The sequence below is a fragment of the Mustela lutreola genome, chromosome 18 (assembly GCF_030435805.1).
Source record: "Mustela lutreola isolate mMusLut2 chromosome 18, mMusLut2.pri, whole genome shotgun sequence".
NCBI lineage: Eukaryota > Metazoa > Chordata > Mammalia > Carnivora > Mustelidae > Mustela > Mustela lutreola.
Window position 1 is genome coordinate 23,757,551 of NC_081307.1, and position 22,847 is coordinate 23,780,397.

At 37.9% G+C, this 22,847-nt stretch overlaps 1 protein-coding gene across 1 annotated transcript in view; it reads left to right on the plus strand.

Annotated features, from left to right (window-relative positions):
- Positions 1-22,847, plus strand: part of LONRF1 (LON peptidase N-terminal domain and ring finger 1) — a 37,544-nt gene that overhangs the window by 9,018 nt on the left and 5,679 nt on the right. The window contains exons 2-10 of the mRNA XM_059155877.1: positions 2,711-2,829; positions 3,770-3,892; positions 13,766-13,915; positions 14,426-14,666; positions 14,767-14,863; positions 15,999-16,113; positions 19,041-19,162; positions 21,517-21,675; positions 21,761-21,923. Of these exons, the coding sequence (XP_059011860.1) occupies positions 2,711-2,829; positions 3,770-3,892; positions 13,766-13,915; positions 14,426-14,666; positions 14,767-14,863; positions 15,999-16,113; positions 19,041-19,162; positions 21,517-21,675; positions 21,761-21,923 (1,289 nt within the window). The remainder of the gene's footprint in view (positions 1-2,710; positions 2,830-3,769; positions 3,893-13,765; positions 13,916-14,425; positions 14,667-14,766; positions 14,864-15,998; positions 16,114-19,040; positions 19,163-21,516; positions 21,676-21,760; positions 21,924-22,847) is intronic.

The following is a 22,847-nucleotide window of genomic DNA, read 5'->3' on the forward strand; positions in this document are numbered from 1 at the left end:
TTGAAAAGCTCAGAACTGAAGAGAAAGCTTTGGGAGTTAAATCATGCTTTTAGTACAATTAGCCCAAACTGTATTTCTTCACTTTTCAACAGATTGGCTCCGTTATGTGCCAGGCAGTAGGGTGCCCACAGTAGTGGCCTGAGAGGCCCCTCTCCAACAGCATGCTCTATGAGGTGACTTGTTCACGCCAAGGTCCTCAAGGCCAGGTGCAGAACATACTGGGAACATTTGTTGACCCTTTCAGACTTGAGTTCTAACACAACTGGGCTGATAGTTGTTTTTTGGGGAGTAAAGAAGAGTGGTTTATAGTTTCCTTTTACAGAAGTTTACATGGAGGGCAGACATTGTATGCTTTGATGATTCCAGGGTCTCAATTAGTGCATTTGGCTCTTTTTTGAAATAAGTGGGCGGGATGACCCTAATCTCTTAAGAAGCTTTAGGAATTTCAACTCACTTGATGAGGTTTTTCCCCCCCCTTATAAAGTCGTTTAAAATAATTATTCCATTAACATTTGATGTTCTTTTTTTTTTTTTTTTTTTTAAGATTTTATTTATTTGACAAAGAGATCACAAGTAGTCAGAGAGGCAGGCAGACAGAGAGAGGGGGAAGCAGCTCCCTGTAGAGCAGATTCCGATTTGGGGCTCGATCCCAGGACCCTGAAATCATGACCTGAGCCAAAGGCAGAGGCTTAACCCACTGAGCCACCCAGGTGCCCCTAACTTTTGATGTTCTTAACAAAAATGTTACAAAGTATTAGAGAGCAAGACTTTTAAAATCTAGCCCTCTTGTTGTTTTATGTGTATCTTCTCTCTTCTCCCAATACATACTAACTTCTTAGGCTGCCTTTAGAGCATCTCAAGATCCTGAGTGTGTTTGTGTTGAGAGGAGAGGGGAAACCATCTTTTTTCACTTTGGTCAGAGTGGAGAAGTGTGATACGTTGGCTGGGTGTTGTCAACAACGACAGACGTGGCCTCAGACACTTGCTACAGTGCTAACCCAAAGAAGCTGTATTCAGTACTGAAAGCATTGATAAAAGGGTTGGATATTCAGAAGTTTTGAATGTGTGCGGCATCAAGTGTGATGCAGTGGGGGACCTGCTGTAAAAGGAAAAAATTGAAATGAAAAAAGCCCCTCAGGGAACCAAGAATGGAAAGGGCTGCTTGCTGCCACAGTGAACTCCCTCTCTTTGAGATGCAAAGAAGGGAGGCTCAAGGATGCTGTTGGAAGCACCCGGCTCTGGGTGAGCAGTCCTTAATGGGTCCGGGTTCTTTTGGTGCTTTTGAACTACTCATTCTTGGACCATTTTGGCATACGCTGCTCTCAGTTTTCTGAACTGCAGTTGTTTTTGTCAAATCAAGATTACATGATCCATTTCATAATAAAATAAAGTTTTCTAATTGGATTGTAAACTCCTCAAAGACAGGGATAAAAGAAAATCTTCCAAGCACCAACAGGGTCAAGTTTTGTGCCAGGACTCTTCATTCTTGATTGATGAATCCATATTGAGTTTTCAGTTTCCATGTGTTTTTATTCAGAGATAATGGTTTCCAGTTACATTCCTTTACGAAACAAAAGACAAAATATTCTAGATGTGTCTTTTTTATTTAGGAAGCATGAAATATTTTCTTGAAATATTTCATTCTTCTTTGAAAATTTCCATTGGTATAAATTCGAAGAAACAACATAGTTCCAATTCTTAACATCAGCTGAAAAAGGCCAGTCCCATTGTCGGGAGTTCTCTGTAGGAAAGCAATCATCTAAAAAGTAAAGTAAACCAGGGAGCTATTGAGTTTTATTACCGTTTTGTCTTTTTTTTATTTCAATGAGGCATTATGGGTCTTTCCCCTCTTCACAATGAATGCCTTATTTCATAAGCATATATTTTTGAAGGCTTCAAAGATGACTAACTTTAAAAGAGTCGGATTAATTTTGTCTGTAGATGTGCTGAAAATCAGTTTCTGGCTTGGACTTCAGATTTTGAATCTATGTACCTGTAACAAGTGATGGTAGTATCACAGACGGTGCCACCTAACTGAAATTCTGACCGCCATTGGGTATGAATTTGGTTTCTCAAGTACAGAGGTAGAGGACGGTAGTCAAAATATCAACAAAGCTTTTGTCTCAGAAACATTCGAAATTAGATCTGTTTGGCAGTGACAAAATATCATTTCTGCTAATGGCAGGAATTAAAATTTTGACCTCTTAAATTATCAATCCATTTCCTCCAGAATCAGGACCATTGTGTACCCTCCTAAGTTTGAGCCTTGGTCAGTCTTTGTTCCTGTGGAAATTGTGTGTGGAGTAGTTGCACGTATGGTTGTTTGTCAGTGAGGATTTAGAAATTGAGGTTTGAAAAATTAAGATTTCCCACGAAGAGGCAAATCTTTGAAACCTCTAAGATCTGGTTTTCAGGTCTGTGTAGAATGCCCTCCCTATTTTAAGAAAACACTTTTTTTCTTAGAGGTGATTATTTACATTATAAAATATTTTCAGTACTTAAAAATGATCCGCTCCTGTGCTAAATTTGTCTACATACAGTCTTAACGATTAAACGTCTAGATAAAATTCAACACTTACATGGGTTGCACCTATACTCTGCTTTGGTGGTTATTAGCTGGAATCACTAAGTCAATTCTTAAACTAGTTTGTATTTTGTGGATCTGACAATAATATTTTAAAAATAAACCTTTATAAAATATTTGTTTCAGAGCCCAGTGATGTGACTCTAAAAATTTACCGAGCGGAATCATACGCTGGTCTTCAAGAGTTTAAAGCCGCCATAGAAGATTTAAATGCAGTCCTCTTTCAACTGCCAAATTGGCCTGAGGTAAAGTTACTGTTTTACATTTACATATTTAAAAATTTCACCTGTAGGGAACATGAATTCAGTTATGGTTAGAAGTTTAAACAAAATAGATTTGTTGGCTCTTTAAAAAAACATATAGCGTTCTAGAAATCTAGGGTTAGTATGTTGAGCAGATGGCTATAAAGCAATTTTTTAAACCCTAAGAAACCTTCATTTCCTAACTAAAGAACAACCTGGATTTAAGGCACTGAGGAAAAAAAGTAATAATAATAAGAGACTTGAGTATGCAAAATTTCCTCAAAGAGATACAACTGGTCCTGTTGGATCCAAACTGAAAATTGGTGGAGGAGGTGTACTGATGGGAAGGGAAGAGATTGGAAAATGGAGGCATCATCATGGGGACTAGATGAGGAGTGATTTAACACAGTAAATGGGGACACCAGAGGTTGCCTTGCAAAATATAAGTAATCAGTTTACTAATTTTTTATCCAATTGCCAAAGCAAATCAGTTCATGTCCCATATATGTTCTTCAAGCTAGAAGTTACTATTTTATATGACTTTTCCCCCATTTGAAACGATGCCTTTGAGGACAATATATTAAGGATGCTCTAAAAAATTATAAATTAATATGAAAAACGATACCAAATCCCATGCTGGCTTGACTGGTTAGTATAAGGCAAATACAATGATTGAAAATGATCTGTATGGACAGCTTTAGAACTATTAAAAAAGAAGGAATCCTCTGCATTTATTACTGAAGTGACAGTTTTGAAGTCATTTTCCCATAAGTGCTTCTCCAGGGAAGCATGTAAACATACCTTGAAATGCTCTGGGCTCCTCAGTTGTTCAGAATTTCAAAATGCGCATTTCCAAGCAAACCATTTTTTTTTTTTTTGTAGATACTGATTTTTCAAAAATAATTGTGTCACTAAAAGTTGTGTATTTGTGCTTTCATTGAAGGTCTACTTCAGGAAAGGAAAAGTACTCCAGGATGCTGGTTTTTTAGGTGATGCCTTACAGCTCTTTCTTCAGTGCTTAGCTCTGGATGAGGATTTTGCACCTGCAAAGCTAGAAGTGGAAAAGGTAATCGGTTTACCAATTATAGTAGTTGGAGGCAGGTCTGAGACACAGGTCTTTTTAAAAATGCTAATTATAATTAGAAACTTGGGCTAAGAACATAAGGAGTCCAGTAAATCAAATTTAGCAGCAGTTTGACAAGTGGGCTCTCAGGGTCATACACTTAGTGTATCGAGTTTTTACTGAAATCAAAACATTTCATTTGCAGATACTTAAATGTGTTATTTTTGCTTAAATTTAGGTGCTTTCTACTGGTTTGATTGGAGCCAAACTAATCATCCTTAATTGTTGTCATGATATTCCTGCTCAGAATTTTTTTTTTCTAGTTAAAGCAAAACTGGTCTATAACATTACATGTTTCCATATACAATATAAGAGATACCACTAAAAGGCTGTTTACAATCCATCATCATACAGGGGCTCCCTTCCCCCATTTCACCTAACCCCCTTACTCTCTGATGAACACCAATCTCTTTTTCCATATCTGGGAGTTTTTGTTCTGTTTGTTCATTTCTTTTTTGTTTCTGTATTAGATCCCACATGTGAGTGAAGTCATACCATGTTTATCTTTCTCCTTCTGACTTATTTCACTTGTCATAATACCTTTAGGGTCCATTTGTGTTGTCACAAATTTTTTTCTGGGCTAAGTGGTAGTCCATTGTATATGTATGACTTATCGTTATTCAATCAGCCATTGATGGACATTTAGGTTTTTTCCACTTCTCAGCTATTGTAAACAATGCTGCACTGAACATAGGAATGCACACGTCTTTCCAAATCACTGTTTTTGCATGCTGATGATAAGTACACAGAAGTGGAAGTTCTATTAATTTGTTGAGGAATCTCCATACTGTTTTCCACAGTGGCTTTACCAAGAACGGTATACAGGGTCCACTTTACCGTATCTTCTCTAAGCCTTGTTATCTCTTGTGATAACAAGAATGGTAATAGCCATTCTAACCATTTGAGATGATACCTTATTGTGGTTTAGGTCGGTATTTCCCTGATTAATGATGTTAAGCATCCCTTATGGTCCTGTTGGCCATTGGTATGTTTTCTTTGGGAAAAAAAATGTCTATTCAGATCCTCTACCCATTTTTTAATTAGGTTGTCTTTTTTTTTTTTTTTTAAGATTTTATTTATTTATTTATTTGACAGAGACAGAGACTGGGAGAGAGGGAACACAAGCAGGGGGAGTGGGAAAGGGAGAAGCAGGCTCCCCGTGGAGCAGGGAGCCCGATGTGGGGCTCCATCCCCGGATCCCAGGATCATGACCTGAGGCGAAGGCAGAGGCTCAACCTACTGAGCCACCCAGGTGCTCCAGGTTGTCTTTTTGTTGTTGAGTTGTAGGCGTTCTTTATATATCTTATATATTAATCCCTTAGCAGATATACAATTTGCAAAAATCTCCCATTCAGTAGGTTGCCTTTTTGTTTTGATGATTTCTTTTGCTGTGCTGAAGCTTTTTAGTTTGATGCAATCCCATTTGTTTATTATTGCTCTTTTCCTTGGTATTGGAGTCACAAACATACTGCTAAAGCCCATACTGAGGAGCTTACCACCTATGTCCTTCTAGGAATTTTATGATATCAGGTCTTATATTCAAGTCTTTAATCCATTTGAGTTAATTTCTGTCTCTGGTGCAAGACACTGGTCTAGTTTCATTCCTTTGCATGTGGCTCTCCAGCTTTCCCCAGCACCATTTATTGAAGAGACTCATTTCTCCATTGTAAATTAATTGTGTAAATTAATTGTCTGTATATGTGTGCCTTTAATTCTGGGTTCGTAATTCGGGTTCACTGATGGCATGTGTGCATTTTTATGCCATTATTATATTGTTTCAATTACTCTAGATTTGTTCTGTAGTTTGAAATCAGCATTGTTCTCCTTTCTCAAGATTGCTTTGGCTATTTGGGATCTTTTGTGATTTTTGACAATTTTAGAATTATTTGGTCTAGTTCTGTGGAAAAATACCATTGGGATTTTGATAAGAATTACATTGAATCTGTAGATTGCTTTGGGTAGTATGGACATTTTAACAATAGTAATTCCTCCAGTCTATGAGCATTCCTGGAATAAATCCCATTTGATCATCGTGTATGAACTTTTGCTGTATTTTAAAATTCAGTTTGCTAGTATTTTGTTGAGGATTTTTGCATTAATGTCAGTCACTGATAATGGCCTGTAATTTTCTTTTTCTGTGGTTTCTTGTCAGCTTGCTGGCCTCAGAAAGATTTGGGGAGTGTTCCTTTTTCAATTTTTTGAAAAAGTTGAGAAGGATAGGTATTAAATTTTCGAATGTTTGGTAGAATTCACTAGTAAGCCATCTGGTTCTGAACTTTTGATCGTTGGGAGGTTTTTGATTACTGATTCAATCTTACTAGTAATTGATCTATTCACATTTTCGGTTTCTTCATGATTCAGTCTTAGAGGATTGTGTGTTTCTATGAATCTATACATTTCTTCTAGGTTGTCCAATTTGTTGGCATGTAATTGTAGTAGTATCTTATAATCCTTTATATTTTGGTGGTGTCAGTCATAATTCATTTCTGATTTTATCAGAGTGCTCTTTTAACTTTTTAAAATTCTAGTATAAAAAAATAAATAAAATAAAATTCTAGTATAACTGACATACAGTGTTATATTACTTTCACATGTATACTATGGTAGTGATACAGTAGTTCTATACATTACTCAGTGTTTATCATTTTAAGTATATTCTTAATCCCTTCATCTATTTCACCTGTCCTCCCCTTCCCTTCTGGCAGTCACCCATTCTTTAAGAGTCTGTTTTTCTTTCTTTGTCCTTTTGTTTTGTTCTTTAAATTCCATATGGGAGTGAAATCATATGGTATTTATCTTTCTGCGACTGACTTAAATTTCATTTAGCATTATATTCTCTAGATCCATCCATGTTGTTGCAAATGGCAAGATTTCATACCTTTTTATGGCCAAGTAAAATTCCATTGTGTGTATGTACTTCTTCTTTTATCCATTCAGCTGTTGCTTCCATAGTTTAGCTATTGTGGATAATGCTGCAATAAACACAGTGTGCATTATAACTTTTTAAATTAATGTTGATTTCTTTGGGTAAATATCCAGTAGTGGAATTAGTGGATCATATAGTACTTTATTTTTAGTTTTTTGAGGGAACTTCACAAAGTTTTTCATAGTGGCTGCACCAGCTTGCATTCCTACCCCAGTGCGTAAATGTTTCTTTTTCTCCACATCCTAGCCAACACCTTTTATTTCTTGTGTTTTTTATTTTAGTCATTTGACAGGTGTGAGAAGATATCTCATTGTGGTTTTATTTGCATTTCCCTGATGATTAGAAATATTGAGCATCTTTTCATGAATCTGTTGTCCATTTGTATGTCTTTGGGAAGATGTCTTTTATATGTCCTGTGCCCATTTTAATTGGGTTATTTTGGGGGGGGTGAGTTGTGTAAGTTCTTTACATATTTTGGATATTAACCTCTTGTTGGTATATTATTTGCAAGCATCTTCTTCCATTCAGCAGGATGTCTTCTGTTTTGTTGATGGGTTTTTGTTTTTGTTTTGTTTTTAGATTTTATTTATTTATTTGGCAGAGAGAGATCACAGGTAGGCAGAGAGTCAGGCAGAAAGAGAAGGAAGCAGGCTCCCTGCTGAGCAGAGAGCCCCATGTGGGGCTTGATCCCAGGACCCTGAGATCATGACCTGAGCCGGAGGCAGAGGCTTTAACCCACTGAGCCACCCAGGCGCCCCTCACATTGAGGTGTTTTTTTTTTTTTAAGATTTTATTTATTTATTTGTCAGAGAGAGAGCGAAAGCGAGCACAGGCAGACAGAGTGGAAGGCAGAGTCAGAGGGAGAAGCAGGCTCCCCGTGGAGCAAGGAGCCCGATGTGGGACTCGATCCCAGGACGCTGGGATCATGACCTGAGCCGAAGGCAGCTGCTTAACCAACTGAGCCACCCAGGCGTCCCAACACATTGAGGTTTTTAATCCATTTTGGAACTTAATTTTGTGTATGGTATAAGAAAGTGGGTGGGGGGGAGGTGGTCCAGTTTCATTCTTTTGCATGTAGCTGACCAGTTTTCCCAGTACCATTTGTTGAAGAGACTTTTTCCCATTGGATATTCTTTCCTACTTTGTTGAAGATTGATTGACCATATAATTGTGAGTTTATTTCTGGGTTTTCTATTACATTCCATTAATCTATGTGTCTGGTTTTGTACTAGTACCATACCGTTTTGATTACAACAACTTTACAATATACTTGAAGTCTGGAATTGTGACGCCTCTAGCCTTGCTCTTCTTTTTCAAAATTGCTTTGGCTATTTGGGGTCTTTTGTGGTTCCATACAGATTTAGGATTGTTTCCAGTTGTGTGAAAAATGGTGTTAGTATTTTGATAGGGATTGTACTATCCAAAGATTGCTTTGGATAGTACAGACATTTTAACATTTGTTCTCCCAATCAATGAACATGGAATGTCTTTCCATTTATTTGTGTCATCTTCAGTTTCTTTCATCTATATTTTATAGTTTTCACAATACAGGTCTTTCACCTCTTCGGTTAGGTTTTTCCCTGGTATCCTACTGTTTTCGGTGCAATTATAAATGGGATTGTTTTCCTGATTTCCTTCTGCTGCTTCATTATTAGTGTATAGAAGTGCAGTGGATTGCTACACATTCGTTTTGTTATCTTGCAACTTTACTGAATTCATTTATCAGTTCTAGTAGTTTTTTGGTGGAGTCTTTAGGGTTTTCTATATAGAGTATTATGTCCTACAAATAGTGAACTTTAATTCCTCCTCACCAATTTGGATGCCTTTATACCTTTTTCTTATCTGATTGTTGTGGCCAGGACTTCCAATACTGTGTTATGGAAAAGTGGTGAGAGTGGACGTCTTTGTTTCATTTCTGACCTTAGGGGCAAATCTCTGTTTTTTCCCCTCTGAGGGCGATACCAGCTGTGAGTTTTTCATATAAGGCCTTAATTATGTTGAAGTATGTTCCCTCAAAACATACTTTAAGAGGTTTTTTCATGAATGGATGTTCTACCTTGTCAAATGCTTCTTCTGTCTCTACTGAAATGATCATATAGTTTTTTATCCTTTCTCTTACCGATGTGATATATCACATTGACTGATTTGTAAGTATGGATGCAAGGGTGGTTTAATGGATGTGGTCATGCTGAATGATTTTGTTTAACGTGCTGTTGGATCCTGTTTGCTAGTATTTTGTTGAGGATTTTTTTATCTGTGTTCATCAGAGATACTGGCCTGTAGTTTTCTTTTTTTGTATTGTCTTCATCTGGTTTTGGTGTTGGGATAATGCTAACTTCATAAAATGAATTTGGAATCTGTCCTTCCTTTAGGTTTTTTTGGAATAGTTTGAGAATAGATATTAATTCTTACATGTTTGGTGAGATTTCCTCTATGAAGCCATCTGCTCCTGGACTTTGATATGTTGGGAGGTTTTTAATTACTGATCAATTTCATTGCTAGGAATTGGTCTGTCCAAATTTTCTCTCTCTCTAATAATGCAAGAGCCCTCTTTTCTTTTTAGTCTTGACATTTGCCAATTTTATTAATGTGTCCAGTGACCCAGCTCTTAGTTCTTTGATCTTCCCTTTTTTTGTGTTTCATTTATTTCAGCTGTGATCTTTATTAATTCCTTTCTTCTAGGACTTTGGGCTTTGTTTCTCTTTTTTTTTCTAGCTTCTTTAGGTATAAAGTTAGTTTGTTTGAGATTTTTCTTATTTCTTGAGGTAGACCCCTTAGAACATCTTTTGCTGCATCCCAGAGATTTTAGTAATTGTCCCTCTGTTTTATCTCTGGCTGTTTTTTTAAGTTTCTTATTTATCTGATGGTACAAAGATTTGTTGTTTCGTAGCATGATGTTTAATCTCCACATTTTGGTTGTTTTTTTTGCCTTGTAAGTCATTATTAGTTTTATACCATTGTGGTTGAAGATGCTTGGTATGATTTCTTTATTCTTTAAGTGAGGCTTGTTTTGTGGACTAACGTGATCTATTCTGGAAAACGTTCCATGTGCACTTGAAATTTTTGGATGCAGTTTGGATACAGTGTTCTGTATATATCTCTTAAGTTCATCTGGTCTAATGTGTCATTTAAGGCCATTGGTTCTTTGTTAATTTTCTGTCAGGATGAACTATCCACTGATGTAAATGGAGTGGTAAAGTCCTTCATTATTATTGTATTACTGTCAGTTTTCCCCTTTAGGTATGTTTTATTTGCTTTATATGTCTTGGTGCTCTTGTGTTGGGTGTATATACGTTTATAAATATTATGTTTACTTGTTGGATCTTATTTATCATTATGGAATGCCCTTCTCTATTATTAAAGTTCTTCCTTTGAAGTCTATTTTGTATGTTATGCATATAGCTATACCAGCTTTCTTTTCATTTCCATTTGCTCAGAACACCTTTTTCCATCCATTCACTTTCACTGTGTATGTGTCCTTATTTGTGAAGTGTGTCTGGCAGGCAGCATATGGATGGATCTTATTATCTATTCAGCAATCCTGCGTCGTCTGATTGGAGAGTGTGGTCTGTTTGCATTTAGAGTAAATCTTGATAGGTATGTGTATATTGCCATTTGGTTAATGATATTTCTTTACTCTTTTCATCATTCCTTGTCTTTTTTCTCTTTCTCTCTTTGCTTGTGGTTTTATGGCTTTCTTTAGTGCTTTGCTTAGATTATTTTCCCATTTTCTTTTGGATATTTACCATCAGTTTTTGCTTTGTGGTCACCAAAAGGTTCACATAGAACTTCCTTTGTATATAATGGTCTGTTTCAAGTTGATAACAACTTAAAATTGAACACATTCCAAAACTTTACATTTTTCTCCCCCTGCTCACCTTTTATATTTTTACATGTCACCTTAGACATCTATTTTATGCATCTCTTAACCAATTATTGTAGTTTAATTTTTTTGACTTTTAACCTTTAGACTTGCTTTATAAGTGATTGATCTACTTACTTTTACTATTTTCCACTAAGATGTTTACTTTGATGTTTTCAATTAGTGCCACTTTTTTTCAGTTCAGAGAAGTTCTATTAACATGTCTTGTAGGGCCAGTACAGTGGTGATGTATTCCATTAGCCTTTGCTTGCATGGAACACTCTTAATCTTTTTTTCAGTTCTGAATGACAGTCTTGCTGGGTAGAGAATTCTCGGATGGAAGTTTTTTTTATTTCAGCCCTTTAAATAGGTCATGCCACTTTCTTCTGACCTGCAAAGTTTCTGGTGATAAATCTGATGGCCTATGGGGTTTCCCTTTCAAATAATAAGTTTTTCTTTTGCTGCTTTTAGAATTCTGTCTTGAAATTTTTCTGTTTCCATTATAATGTGTTTTGGTGTGAATCTCTGTGGGTTCATCTTTGGTACCCTATACTTCCTTGACCTAGAGATTCTGTTTTCTTCCCCAGGTTAGAGAAGCTTTCTGGCCCTTTCTCTTCTCACTTTGGGACCCCTAACTAAGGAATTTTTATTGGGCTGCTTTTTGCTTTTAATTTCCAGTATAAGTTTTGCTTATTTTCAAGGTGCTCATAGTAGTGCCCCAATTTGTTTTGCCTTAATTTTCTCCATAATCCATATATCACTTTCCAGAGTTTGTTTTATGGTGTGTTAGTAGGTGTTAAGTAAAAAGGAGGAGACCTCTGATTAAATGATTTTGGGGAACAATGGGTTAAACCAAGGTAAACAGGTTTCTCCAGAAGTTCTCAGAGGTTTTGCTCTGCTAACATGAGAGTAGCATTCAGCTTTTGTCAAACATATTCACAGAGCATCTGGAAAGACTAGAGTCTTTGAAAAATTTTTTGGGAATATCTGTCCCCATATAATTGTAGTGTCATCATGATGCTCTCTTCAGTATCCATAAAACATGAGGTGTTATTTATCACCTTGATAGTGTTTTTTACATTGTGGCCTTTTGTCAGAATCACCTTGGGTGCTTGGTAAATGTAAAGATTCCTGGACTTCACCACAGACTGTTGGAATTAATCTCTGGAATTTGGGCATAGTTTTACAAGAACCCAGGGAGATTCTTGTGTGTTTAGAAGGATGACAACTTTGAAAATGTTCTCAGATCCCCAATGCCTCATGAATATGGCTAATAATCAGTATATCCTCCACGAGGCTTCTAGCCCATTGATTTAATGAAAAATTGTTTACTATTGTGTGTATTCTGTTTTATATTTGTTAGTGGTCTCTCCCTGAGGAGACTGCAGACTTTTTAAGGGCTTATAATTTTGCATTTTCCATGCTAATAAATATCCTTCTATTTCTGTAAATATTTAAAAAGTTGACCTTTAATAAGGTTAGGAAAAGGCAAAACAGCTGATGCTTTGAAATATTTTTCTCCCAATATGCTCTTTGTAAATTGTGGTATACTTTACGTATGATGCATGGATTTTATAGTCCACTGTTTTGGAAATTATACATCCATGTAACAGCACCCCAATCAAGATGTAGAATATTTCCATCATGCTAGAAATCTCACTCATCCCCTTTTCAACAAATCCCCTGTATCACTGCTCCCAGAGGCAATTACTGTTTAGATTTTTATTAGAGTATAAATAGAGTAGTTTTGCTTATTCTAAACTTCACGCAAGTGGAGTCACACAACATGTATTCTTGTGTCTGGCTTTTTTTTTTTTTGGCAGAACATAATAGTTTTGAGATATATCTAGCAAGTTTTTAAAAATTTCATTGTTCACTAAGCATTCCATTGTAAAAGCATAGCACAACTTATGGTATTAGTAGTGATTTTCATTTGCATTGTTACCAGTTGCTGCTATGAACGAACGTTCTTGTCTAAGTTGTTTTGTGGATGTGTTTTTCTATTTCTTTGGTAAGTACCTACTGGATCTGCTGGGGCCTAGAGTAGGTGAGCATTTAAGACTCAGACCAGGGGAAATGTAAAAACATACAAATTTTAAAATGCTAAAGGGGCATTGCTAGAGCTCCTACCAGATACTCTTTTATTTACGTTGACTATATCTCCTGTTTATTTACATTGTAATGATTCAGGACTAATCTCATTTTTGTGAGATTGAGAGAGAGTATAACTGAATGACCAAACTTCTGGATGTAGACTTTAAGAAATGCTCCGCTGTTCATTTAATACAACTTATTTGACAAAGACATTTGAGCCCTTCTCATTTCCTTCTAGCCAGGTTCTTCCCCTAACTTAACCTATTGTGGTGGTGGTTGTTGTTTTGAGAGTTTAGATGTGTATAGATGTATTAAAATTTCTGGGTGCTTCTATCAGGAATATGATGGCTGCCTTCCAGGTGCACGCCCAGCTACTCTGGGCCAGCTGCCGTATGGTGCTCCCATCCCCGAGCTGGGCAGTGACAGCTGCCCGCGCAGGTTACTTGTTCAGTGAGTAGCTGAAGTCAGAATACACGCATTGAATTTTAAGAGTTTTGTAATTAGGTGAGTTCTTTTGTTCACTTAAACACTCAGAGCCCAGCCTTACAATATAGTTTGGGGTGAACTGTGAACCATTTTGACAGGATAGGACTCTCTAAAGTTCAGAGGTACATAAGATCTCCTAAGATCTCTTCTTTTTACAATCCTTCATTAAAAAGTTGGTTTTTATTTCCTTCTTGGGCTAGTAGTCTAGCTTCTCCCATACCTTCCTTTTGACTGATTTCTTTGAGGTGATTTGACCCCCATTTAAAGCACACCTTGGTTTTACAAGACTTTCGAATAATTTGGCAGTTCTGCTTATTACTTAATCTCTTTCTCCTCTGCTCATTGTCTGCTAGGAATTTTCTAAAATTTCATAAATATTAGATACTTTAAATTATTCCTAACCAAATATTTTATATTTTCCATTACTTTTATAATATTTCTCTTACAGATTTTATGTGATTTATTATCACCTGAGAACTTAAAAGAAGGCCTGAAGGACTCTTCCTGGAGCTCATTGCCATGTAGTAAAAACAAACATTTTGGTTTTCCTTCAGTAATGGAAGAGTCTCATTCTGCCAGCGAGCTTAGTCCAGAGCAGGTAAGGGGTGAGGAAGGATTTTCATGGGTGTAGTGCATCTGTTTCTTTACACATTACAATTCTCACTTCCTTTGTTTGGAGTACTAGAATCTATTTAGGCACTTTTAATCTATAAAGCATTGTCTTAGATTTTTGTCTGTAGCCTTTGATTTCACACTAAACTTTTATGTAAAATACTTGATCATTAATCACAATTTTAGGTCACCCTGTGTATCAGAAAACTTTGGTGGAAAATATAGAACATGGTATTTATTTTAGTTGCCTCAGAGTTGGAACAAGTATATTAGCATAACTGTGTAAACCTCATTGTAATATTAGCTTGACGTCCAGAGCTGCATAATTAGTGGCAAACGTCATCTATCAGGGTATTAGAATTAATAGTTGGTGTTTTTAATTGAACAGTAAAATGAACCTCGTGAGACACTGGTATTTCATTTCAGTGGATTCTTGGTGAGAGCAATAAAGGATATTGAAGATACACAGTTACCCTTGTTTATTGTATTTTTGTAGAACGAAGAAGTACCAGAGGTCACGTCTGAGCTTATCAGAGGAAGCTTAAACCGCGCTTGGTCAGCACAGGCTATAAATTCAACAGAAATGCCTGCCAGAGAGGACTGTTTAAAAAGAGTGTCCTCGGAACCTTTACTGTCTGTTCAAGAAAAAGGTGCTCTGCTGAAAAGAAAGTTGTCTCTTTTAGACCAGGATGTGATTGTAGATGAAGATGGAAGAAATAAGCTTAAAAAACAAGGAGGTAAAAATGTCACTACAGTCATAGAAAACACATTTACTTATTTAGAGTGGTCTTTAAACTTTTTCCTAAAGATAATAGTCCTGTCTCTTTGTTTTAATAGAAACTCGTAATGAAGTCTGTACATTTTCATTAACTTCTGGTGACATTCCAGAAGAATTAATCGATGTCTCAGATTTTGAGTGTTCTCTCTGCATGAGGTAAGTACATAAGGTTTTATCAGTGAGAATATTTTAAAGTACAGAGTAGATAAAGGTAACCCACTGTAATAATAGGCATTGTAAAGTGACAGAATCCTGGACTAAATCAAAAGATAGAAATACCTTGCACACCTTGGGCAAATAACTTAATCTCTGAACACTATTTGGATTTTTCTTACTTAGAAAGTAGAGTCAGTATTTGCATAGCCTACACTGCAGGTGGTGTAAGACTTACCCGACTTAAATATAAAAAAGTTACTAGGAAACTGGAAATACTGTAGAAGTTACACATATTATTGAAATGTAGGTACATCCATTTTTTTTTTTAAAGTAAAATTGGATAAAGATTTCCATTATGCAGAATGCTTGTAGTTCTAGAAGACTAAGAGTTTCAAAAGAACAGTTTCCACTGAGATTGTGGTGGAGTCAAGGGAACAGTGCATGGAGAGTCAGGAGTCAGGAGACCCGGTGCCAGCCACATCGGGCTGAGTTCCCAGCAGGTCCCCTGCCTCTGAGCCTTCACGTCTTCGACTCTGAGCTGAGGGCTAGGGTAGATGACTGCTCAAGTACCTGTGTATCTAACAATACTTCGAGGCAGTTCAGAAGTATCATGTTTCAGGAAAGAATTAGAATGTAAGTAAAATCAGTCTTTTCTATATTGTTTATTACACATGGTATTAAACCTAATATTTAAGATTCAACTGTAAGGTTTACTGGGTTCTTGTTAATAAATTTTAGAAAGTAAGGCTTTTATAAGCATATTAAGAGGCCATTTTAAAGTGATAAGAATCTATACAATCATGGTGAATATTTTATGTTAATTCTTTTGCACATAGTCTCTGAAATCTGGTGTGTGTTTTACATTTATTGTACTTCTCAGTTTGGACCAGCCACATTTCAAGTGTTCAGTAGCCCCATGTGGTGAGTGGCTGTTCCATTAGTCAGTTTAGCATTAGGCTCTTGGCAGGGTACCCCTGTTTATGAGAACTTTTAAAAGGTTCAGGAGGGCATAATTACCTTTGTCACTGCCCCTTCCTTCCTCTCCTGCCCCCCAGCCCCTCCTTAGAGAGTAGTGTTCACATTTTCCAATGGAGAGTTTAATGTGAAAACTAACAGGTATTTTGGTTGTTTTCAGGTTGTTTTTTGAGCCAGTAACAACCCCTTGTGGACACTCATTCTGTAAGAATTGCCTTGAGCGTTGTTTAGATCATACACCATATTGTCCTCTTTGCAAAGAAAGCTTAAAAGAGGTAAACATTCGTCTATTTATCTGCTTATTTGTCTTAAGCTTGGCAACGTTGATTTCTGTTTGACCACAGAAATAGTGATAATCGTGTTCAGAATAAATTACATTATGTAGGCTGAGTGACCAAGGAGGATGGCATTTCAGTATCCAAATGCTAGTGCTGGAGAAATGTGAGTTTAGAGAGCACAGGGGAAAGTAGGGTGGTCCTAGAGGCCAAGTCCCACGTACTTACTTATTTTTGAAGAAGGTGGGGGATGGTCAAGTACCTGGTCTAGAACTGGTTCCATTTTAATGATGACACTATTGGGGAAACCCAATTGCCCTATCTTCCGCCCTTAATAGGTTAGATTTCAGCCCTAGTCCTACCCCCTTAAGGTATGGACCAACTCTGTCCAATAGAATTTTTTGCATTATTGGAAATATCTGTGCTGTCCAACATGGTAGTCACTAGCCACATGTGGTAATTAAGCACTTGAAATGTGGCTAGTGTGACTGGGGAACTGTATTTTAGACTGTCATTCTCATGTAAGTGGGCACATGTGACTGACTGGTGGCTACCCTTTGGGCAGCCCAGCTCTAGAAAGTGCTATATTAGATAGAAGAGAGGGAGGCACAGCTTCCCACACCCCTTGTATGGTCAGTGGTAACCTGTGTTAGGGAAACAGCTAGATCCCAGGTGCATCTCCTCTGTCGCCAGTGGGAGGACCGCATTCTCCCAGTCCTGCTTGGGTGACTGGAGCCCCCATAAGCGGAGGCCCGGCTGTAGAACTCGAAGCTCCAACTGCAGGAATAGCATTGATCAGGGAGAGTGATCCTGTCTCTGTGGGTGACAGGACTGCTTAAAGAAAAAAGTGCCTTCCAATATGAATGAAAAATGGATAAGACATTTTGCAGTTCAATGTACATAGTTATTTTCTATATAGAAAACTCAGCTCTGTACAGATACCGTAATAATACATACGTGCTATTACATTTGATATGGGTCTTACATAACAAGCCGGTATGTGAGACATAAAACCATATACAGAATTTTCATAAAGTCCAGAAACAAGATAAACTCAAAGAGTTTACTAGTTACATTCCAACTGCTATACTTTCAGGTGAAGTACTCTAACTGTGCTGTTTTTTTTCCAGGTTTTTAGATACTCTGTAGTATATTTATTATGCTTTCTCTCAAGTTAATAATTAAATATGTGGCTTCAAATGTAGAGAGAGCTCACCTTATAAGCATATTAGTCATAAATACCGTTAACGTACTGTTTGAAAATAATCTTACCCTGTGCCCTAAGGATACCCTGTATAATAGGTAAATTTCTAATATTTAAAGAACAAATTGATATACTCTCTAGTTTTACTTTTGCTTGTCATTTTCTTTTGCTCATTTTTTTCATTTGAATGTATTTTAAAGATAGGATTTTTATAGCAGCGTAATAGTCCATTGATTTAACATTTCTCTTACATGTTGAGTATGTAAGTTGGTTCTTTTTTTTTTTTTTTTTTAAATATGCTATGCTTTACGTCTTTGACTATTTCCTTAGGATAAAATTTCTGGGAGGTTGAATTACTGATCAAAAGTCATATATTCATAAGACTCTTAAAACCAATTGCTGCGTTGCTTGGTCCTCCAGAAATATTGTACAAATTTAGATTCCTGTCGGTAATGTAAGAGAGGTTGTATTTCCCCAAATTTAGTACATGAGTATTACATTATATATTATGTATAACATATTGCACCCTGGTTTTCAAAATGTGTTCCCCTGCACTTGGGAACTTGTTAGAAATACAAATTCTGAGCCCCTACTGCAGAGCCACGAAGTCAGAAACTCTGGGCTAGGGCTCAGCAATCTGCATTTTAACAACCCTGACGGAGGCTCACGTTTGAAAACCACTCCTGTCCCCCGTTTCCCAACCTCTCACATTCCCCCCTCCTCTGTTCCTCATCGGATAATGACAAACCCTTATTATTTTGCCGCATCTGCAGATTAAAAGTACGGCTTCTCTTTAATCCTGTGATTGTTTCCCAAGAGCTGTGCCTCGCTAGTTTTATGAAATTATACTGGTCATGTTCTTGTTCCAAAATCCTGGACTCACACTCTGACCTGGTCCCCGGCCTCAGGCAGTTTTTAACTTACCTACAGGAGTAGAAGGTCTCCTTGTCCACCGAGGCGTCCGGGGCAGGCTGTGATGACGGCCTTTTATGTGGTAAAAGTGGTTAAAATGGGCCTCTTGGGAGACGGAAAACTAGTTAAGCAGACTTCGTGGAAAAGGTAAAGTTGCAGCAGGACAGGCAGGCTTCTTCCTAGGCAGGAGGGAGAGGGACGCCTTTAGCAGCTGCAGCAGAGAAGGACAGAAATGCGCGAGGGGCAGTTTTTCCGAGGGCTGAGGGAGAAGTACAAATGCACCGTTTTATACAGAGGGGGAAAGCAACCGCTCCCTCAGGGTCTGAGTGATAGCAGGTGACGGTGGAAGGAAAATCTGAAAGAAAAATGATCTGGGAACTTCACCCCTGAAATAGGGAACCCAACTTAAACAAGGCGAGGGCCTTATTTTCTTTATTCCTCAGCTTTTGTTCCTCCGACAAAATGCTAGTTTGAAGTACCCAGGAGCGGCGCGAGAGAAGTTGGCCTTTGGTGTGGGAGAGGGCAGGGCAGGCCTGACTGCTGCGGAGAGAGGATTTGTGGCCACCGCAAGACCAGGGCCTTCTGTCCAGGGCGCAGTTTCCACTGCAGCCGTGTAGCCTTCAGGGTCTCGGGCACGGCCTGGGCAGGTGGACCCGTGTGGCACCATCCATTGTCATGTCCCCCCTCCCCCATTAACTCAGACTCGACTGTATAAATATGTCATTAAGGCTTTACTCTATTCAGTTCAACTGTTTTGCCTGTTTTATACCGTAGGAAAAGCACTGGAATGTAAAATAATATTGTCTTTTAGTATCTAGCAGATAGGAGGTACTGTGTCACACAGCTGTTGGAAGAATTGATAGTGAAGTATCTGCCTGATGAGCTGTCTGAGAGAAAAAAAATATATGATGAAGAAACTGCTGAGCTCTCACAGTAAGTTTCTTCTCATAAAGTTACTGTGATCCCCACCCCTTGACACAGTGAGGAGAGACCTCCTCCCAGCGGGCTGGGTCCTGTCTGCCGTCCAAGCCAGTCTAGCCGGAGGCGCATTTTAAACAAACCCTGGTCAGCTTCCCCTGTCCTCAACAGACAGAAGTTTTCAAGAGTTTCTCTGGTAACTTCCAGATCTTCCCCTGGAGGCTGGCAACTCGGCTCTTTGCCCCAAGCAGGTTTTTAGGTGGAGGAGGGATTTCCCCGCAGGGACTTCAGGCCATGGAACTGGGAATGGAGCCCTCAGGCGCCTCGGTGCCCCGAGGCAGGACAAGAAGAGGGTTGAGGAGAGAGGGCCCTGATTGGCAGGCGCGGGAGCCAATGAGAGCTTGGGGAAGGGGGTGGGACCTTGAGGCCTGAGACTGAAATTGGAAGGAGTGACTTAGGGGCCAAATTCTCAGTCAGTGAGGATTATTGACTGGTACAGCTGGTATAGACCGCTGTGAAGAGCGAGCACACAAGGGCTAGTCGGGGCTGGGGAGGACGGACCTGCTTCTGTTGCTCTGTATTCTTTCTTCTCGTCCTTCTCTTCCGTTCTTTTCCCTTCATGTCTTTCCCTCTTGCTCCAGTCACCCGAGTCTCTCAAAATTTTCCTAGGTATTTAATTTCTTGACTTTTTCTTCCACCCTGAAGAACAGAATTGCAGTTTTTACATAATACTTTGTTTGCTTTCACTATTTTTCAAAATACATTTTTTTCTTACTTTCTAAGAAAAAACTGTGCTTGCAAAATTAGTATGTGTCCACTGACTGTCTTCACTGGGCCAGGGGCCTTCCACAGAAGAACGATTTCCAGTGTTCTCTGTACCAAAATGGATACTGATTGGTCTTCCATGGAACTCATGTTCTGTTGTGTGATCTTTAGGATAGAAAATATTTTGATACGAGGATTATGAACCTTTTTGGTCAACAGTGTGAAAAGCCAGATATAAGAAAGCCTCAGATATAATTTAGAAATCTTAAATATAGTAACACAACCAAACTCTGCCAAAGACTGGAATCTTCAAATGACAGGAAGGAGTCACGGGAGGGGGTGCTGAGTGAGGCAGGGAGGTCGGAGGGAGTCTTGCCGCTTACCAACAGGGGATTTTTTAAGAGGTAGCTCATCCCCAGGTACTCGAGAGTTTTCCTAATTAATAGATCCACTGCTTGTCAACGTACGAGCTGTAAGAAGACCCAATAGAGTGCTCAGTGAGGGTAGAATACACATTTTCAAAAGAGGAACGAGCACTTGTATTATGAAATATTACTTTAATATAGTTATGCCTTTTTGAAGAAAAACTAGAAAATACTGTAAATGAGCCTGTGGGGAAAGGGAGGAGGAAGGTCACAATCTATAACCTGAAAGGAATCGCCCATGAGCATTTTGATCTATATCCTTCTAGATTTTAATATATGTATAAATACATTTTAAACAAAAATGAGATCATTTTATTCTGTTAGTCTATAATCTCCTGTTATTTATTTTTTTTTCCAAGTCAACATGTACACATCTTTTAATGAAAACAGTGTTTCATTTTGTGGATAGGCCTATAGGATTTTAGTAGTCCCTCTTCTAAGTTTTGGTTACTGTATACAACGTTACAGTAAACTGTCCTAAAGTGCTTATAGAATTATTTCTAGAAGTTCAAAGGATATGAACTTTTTAAAGTTTTTGACACACGCAGCCAAATTCTTCTCCAGCAGGGTTGTCTGGTTTCAAACTGTCCTCCGCACTGCCGGTTTTTCCCACGAACTTGCCAGGACTGGGCGTTGCCTTTATGCTTCTTATTTCCTGCCAATCTGGCAGTGAAAAATATTCTCTAATTTTAATCATCCTGAAAAAAGAGTTAATCTGTTTTTCATAGTGCATTTGAAAATATTTTTCAAATATTTTCAAATGCAAATATTTTCAAATGCACTAAGAATCTTAAGGATTTGCTTTTTGTCTATTGTGGGAGCTCGTTTTTCCTTCTCTAAGAGTATTTTATGGACAAAAGGTTAACTTGAACTTACATATATTTTAAACAAATTTTTAATACCAAATACTAATTATACCTTTCATTCGTAAAGATGATTTAGCTCTATATAATAACTTGGTATCTTAAATTCAGATTTACTTTGATAAAAGGATCACAGATTTTTAAGATTACTCTTGCATCTGTGAGAGTTTAATGAAGAGATGCTGATTCTTGCTCTTGGCAAAAATAAAAATCACCTCATTTAGAGCTAATTGTTTATATTAACTTATAATGTGGCAAGCTTCACAGATTTTTTTTATGTTCTGATGTGTGATAATGAAACTTTTTTCTTCTTCAGCTTGACCAAGAATGTTCCAATATTTGTTTGCACTATGGCCTACCCCACTGTGCCTTGCCCTCTTCATGTATTTGAGCCAAGATACAGATTGATGATTCGAAGAAGTATGCAAACTGGGACTAAGCAATTTGGAATGTGTGTCAGTGACACACAAAATAGGTACGCTTTTCTGTGCATAAATATTTTTGTTTGTATCGGAACTCGCATGCCTGAGCTTTGATATTTATCAGAATTTCTCTCTTAGTTTTGCAGATTATGGTTGTATGTTACAAATTAGGAATGTACATTTCTTACCTGATGGAAGGTCTGTGGTTGATACCGTTGGAGGAAAACGGTTTAGAGTTTTAAAAAGGGGAATGAAAGATGGATATTGCACTGCAGACATTGAATATCTGGAAGATGTGAAGGTATGAAAAGATGATATTTTCACCACCTCAGTATCCTCTGCCCGAGTCCTTACACAGACATGCAGGCTGATACTTTTCCAGGCACATAAAACGCTTCTTCCTCTCAGAGATCCTCACTGATCTGAACTTTGGTATTTATCAGAAGTTCTCTCTTAGTTTTGCAGATTATGGCTGTATGTTACAAATTAGGAATGTACATTTCTTACCTGTTGGAAGGTCTGTGGTTGATACCATTGGAGGAAAACAGTTTAGAGTTCTAGAGTTAGACATTTTACCTGCAAGTTCCCTTTTTCTTGTCTCGTTCTTATGGAGAGTTCCAGGTGAGCCAGGGTGTCCAGAACGTAGGTCTTCATTTCTCCAGGCTCTAGAACCAGCATGGTGCCTAGAAGTATGTGGGCATGGTGGATGCTGAGTCCATCTAAGTTAGGAAAGCTGCTAATCCCTGCCCTTCTTGATTAAATTTAGTAGTCAAAACTGATACAATCAGCAGACTGAAATGTGACATAAATGTAAACACAAAATCTTTTAAAAACTGCTCTATATGTGTGTGACATAACCTTAATGATAAAGGGACATAGTTGGGTGATGTGTTCAAAGTCTAGGGCTTCACGGAGAAAGTACCATCACTACACTTCCTGGTGACGGCTTACCTGGGGAGGTTTATTGGGATGACCTTCTTGGAAAGGGTTCATGGGGCCCTTCTGATGTTTCCAGTAGCTCTGACACCATCTGCAGTTAGGTTAGGTACCAAATTAAAGGCAGTTTCTTTTGGAAGGACATTATAAAACCACTGAACTTACCCTCCCTCTGTTCATGGACTTTTCCCACTGGCCCTTCATTTTAATTGCTTACTGAATGTTAACATTAGGCACTTCTACAAACAAGCTCATTGAATTTGCAAAACTCAGCTAGCAGATGAGGGAG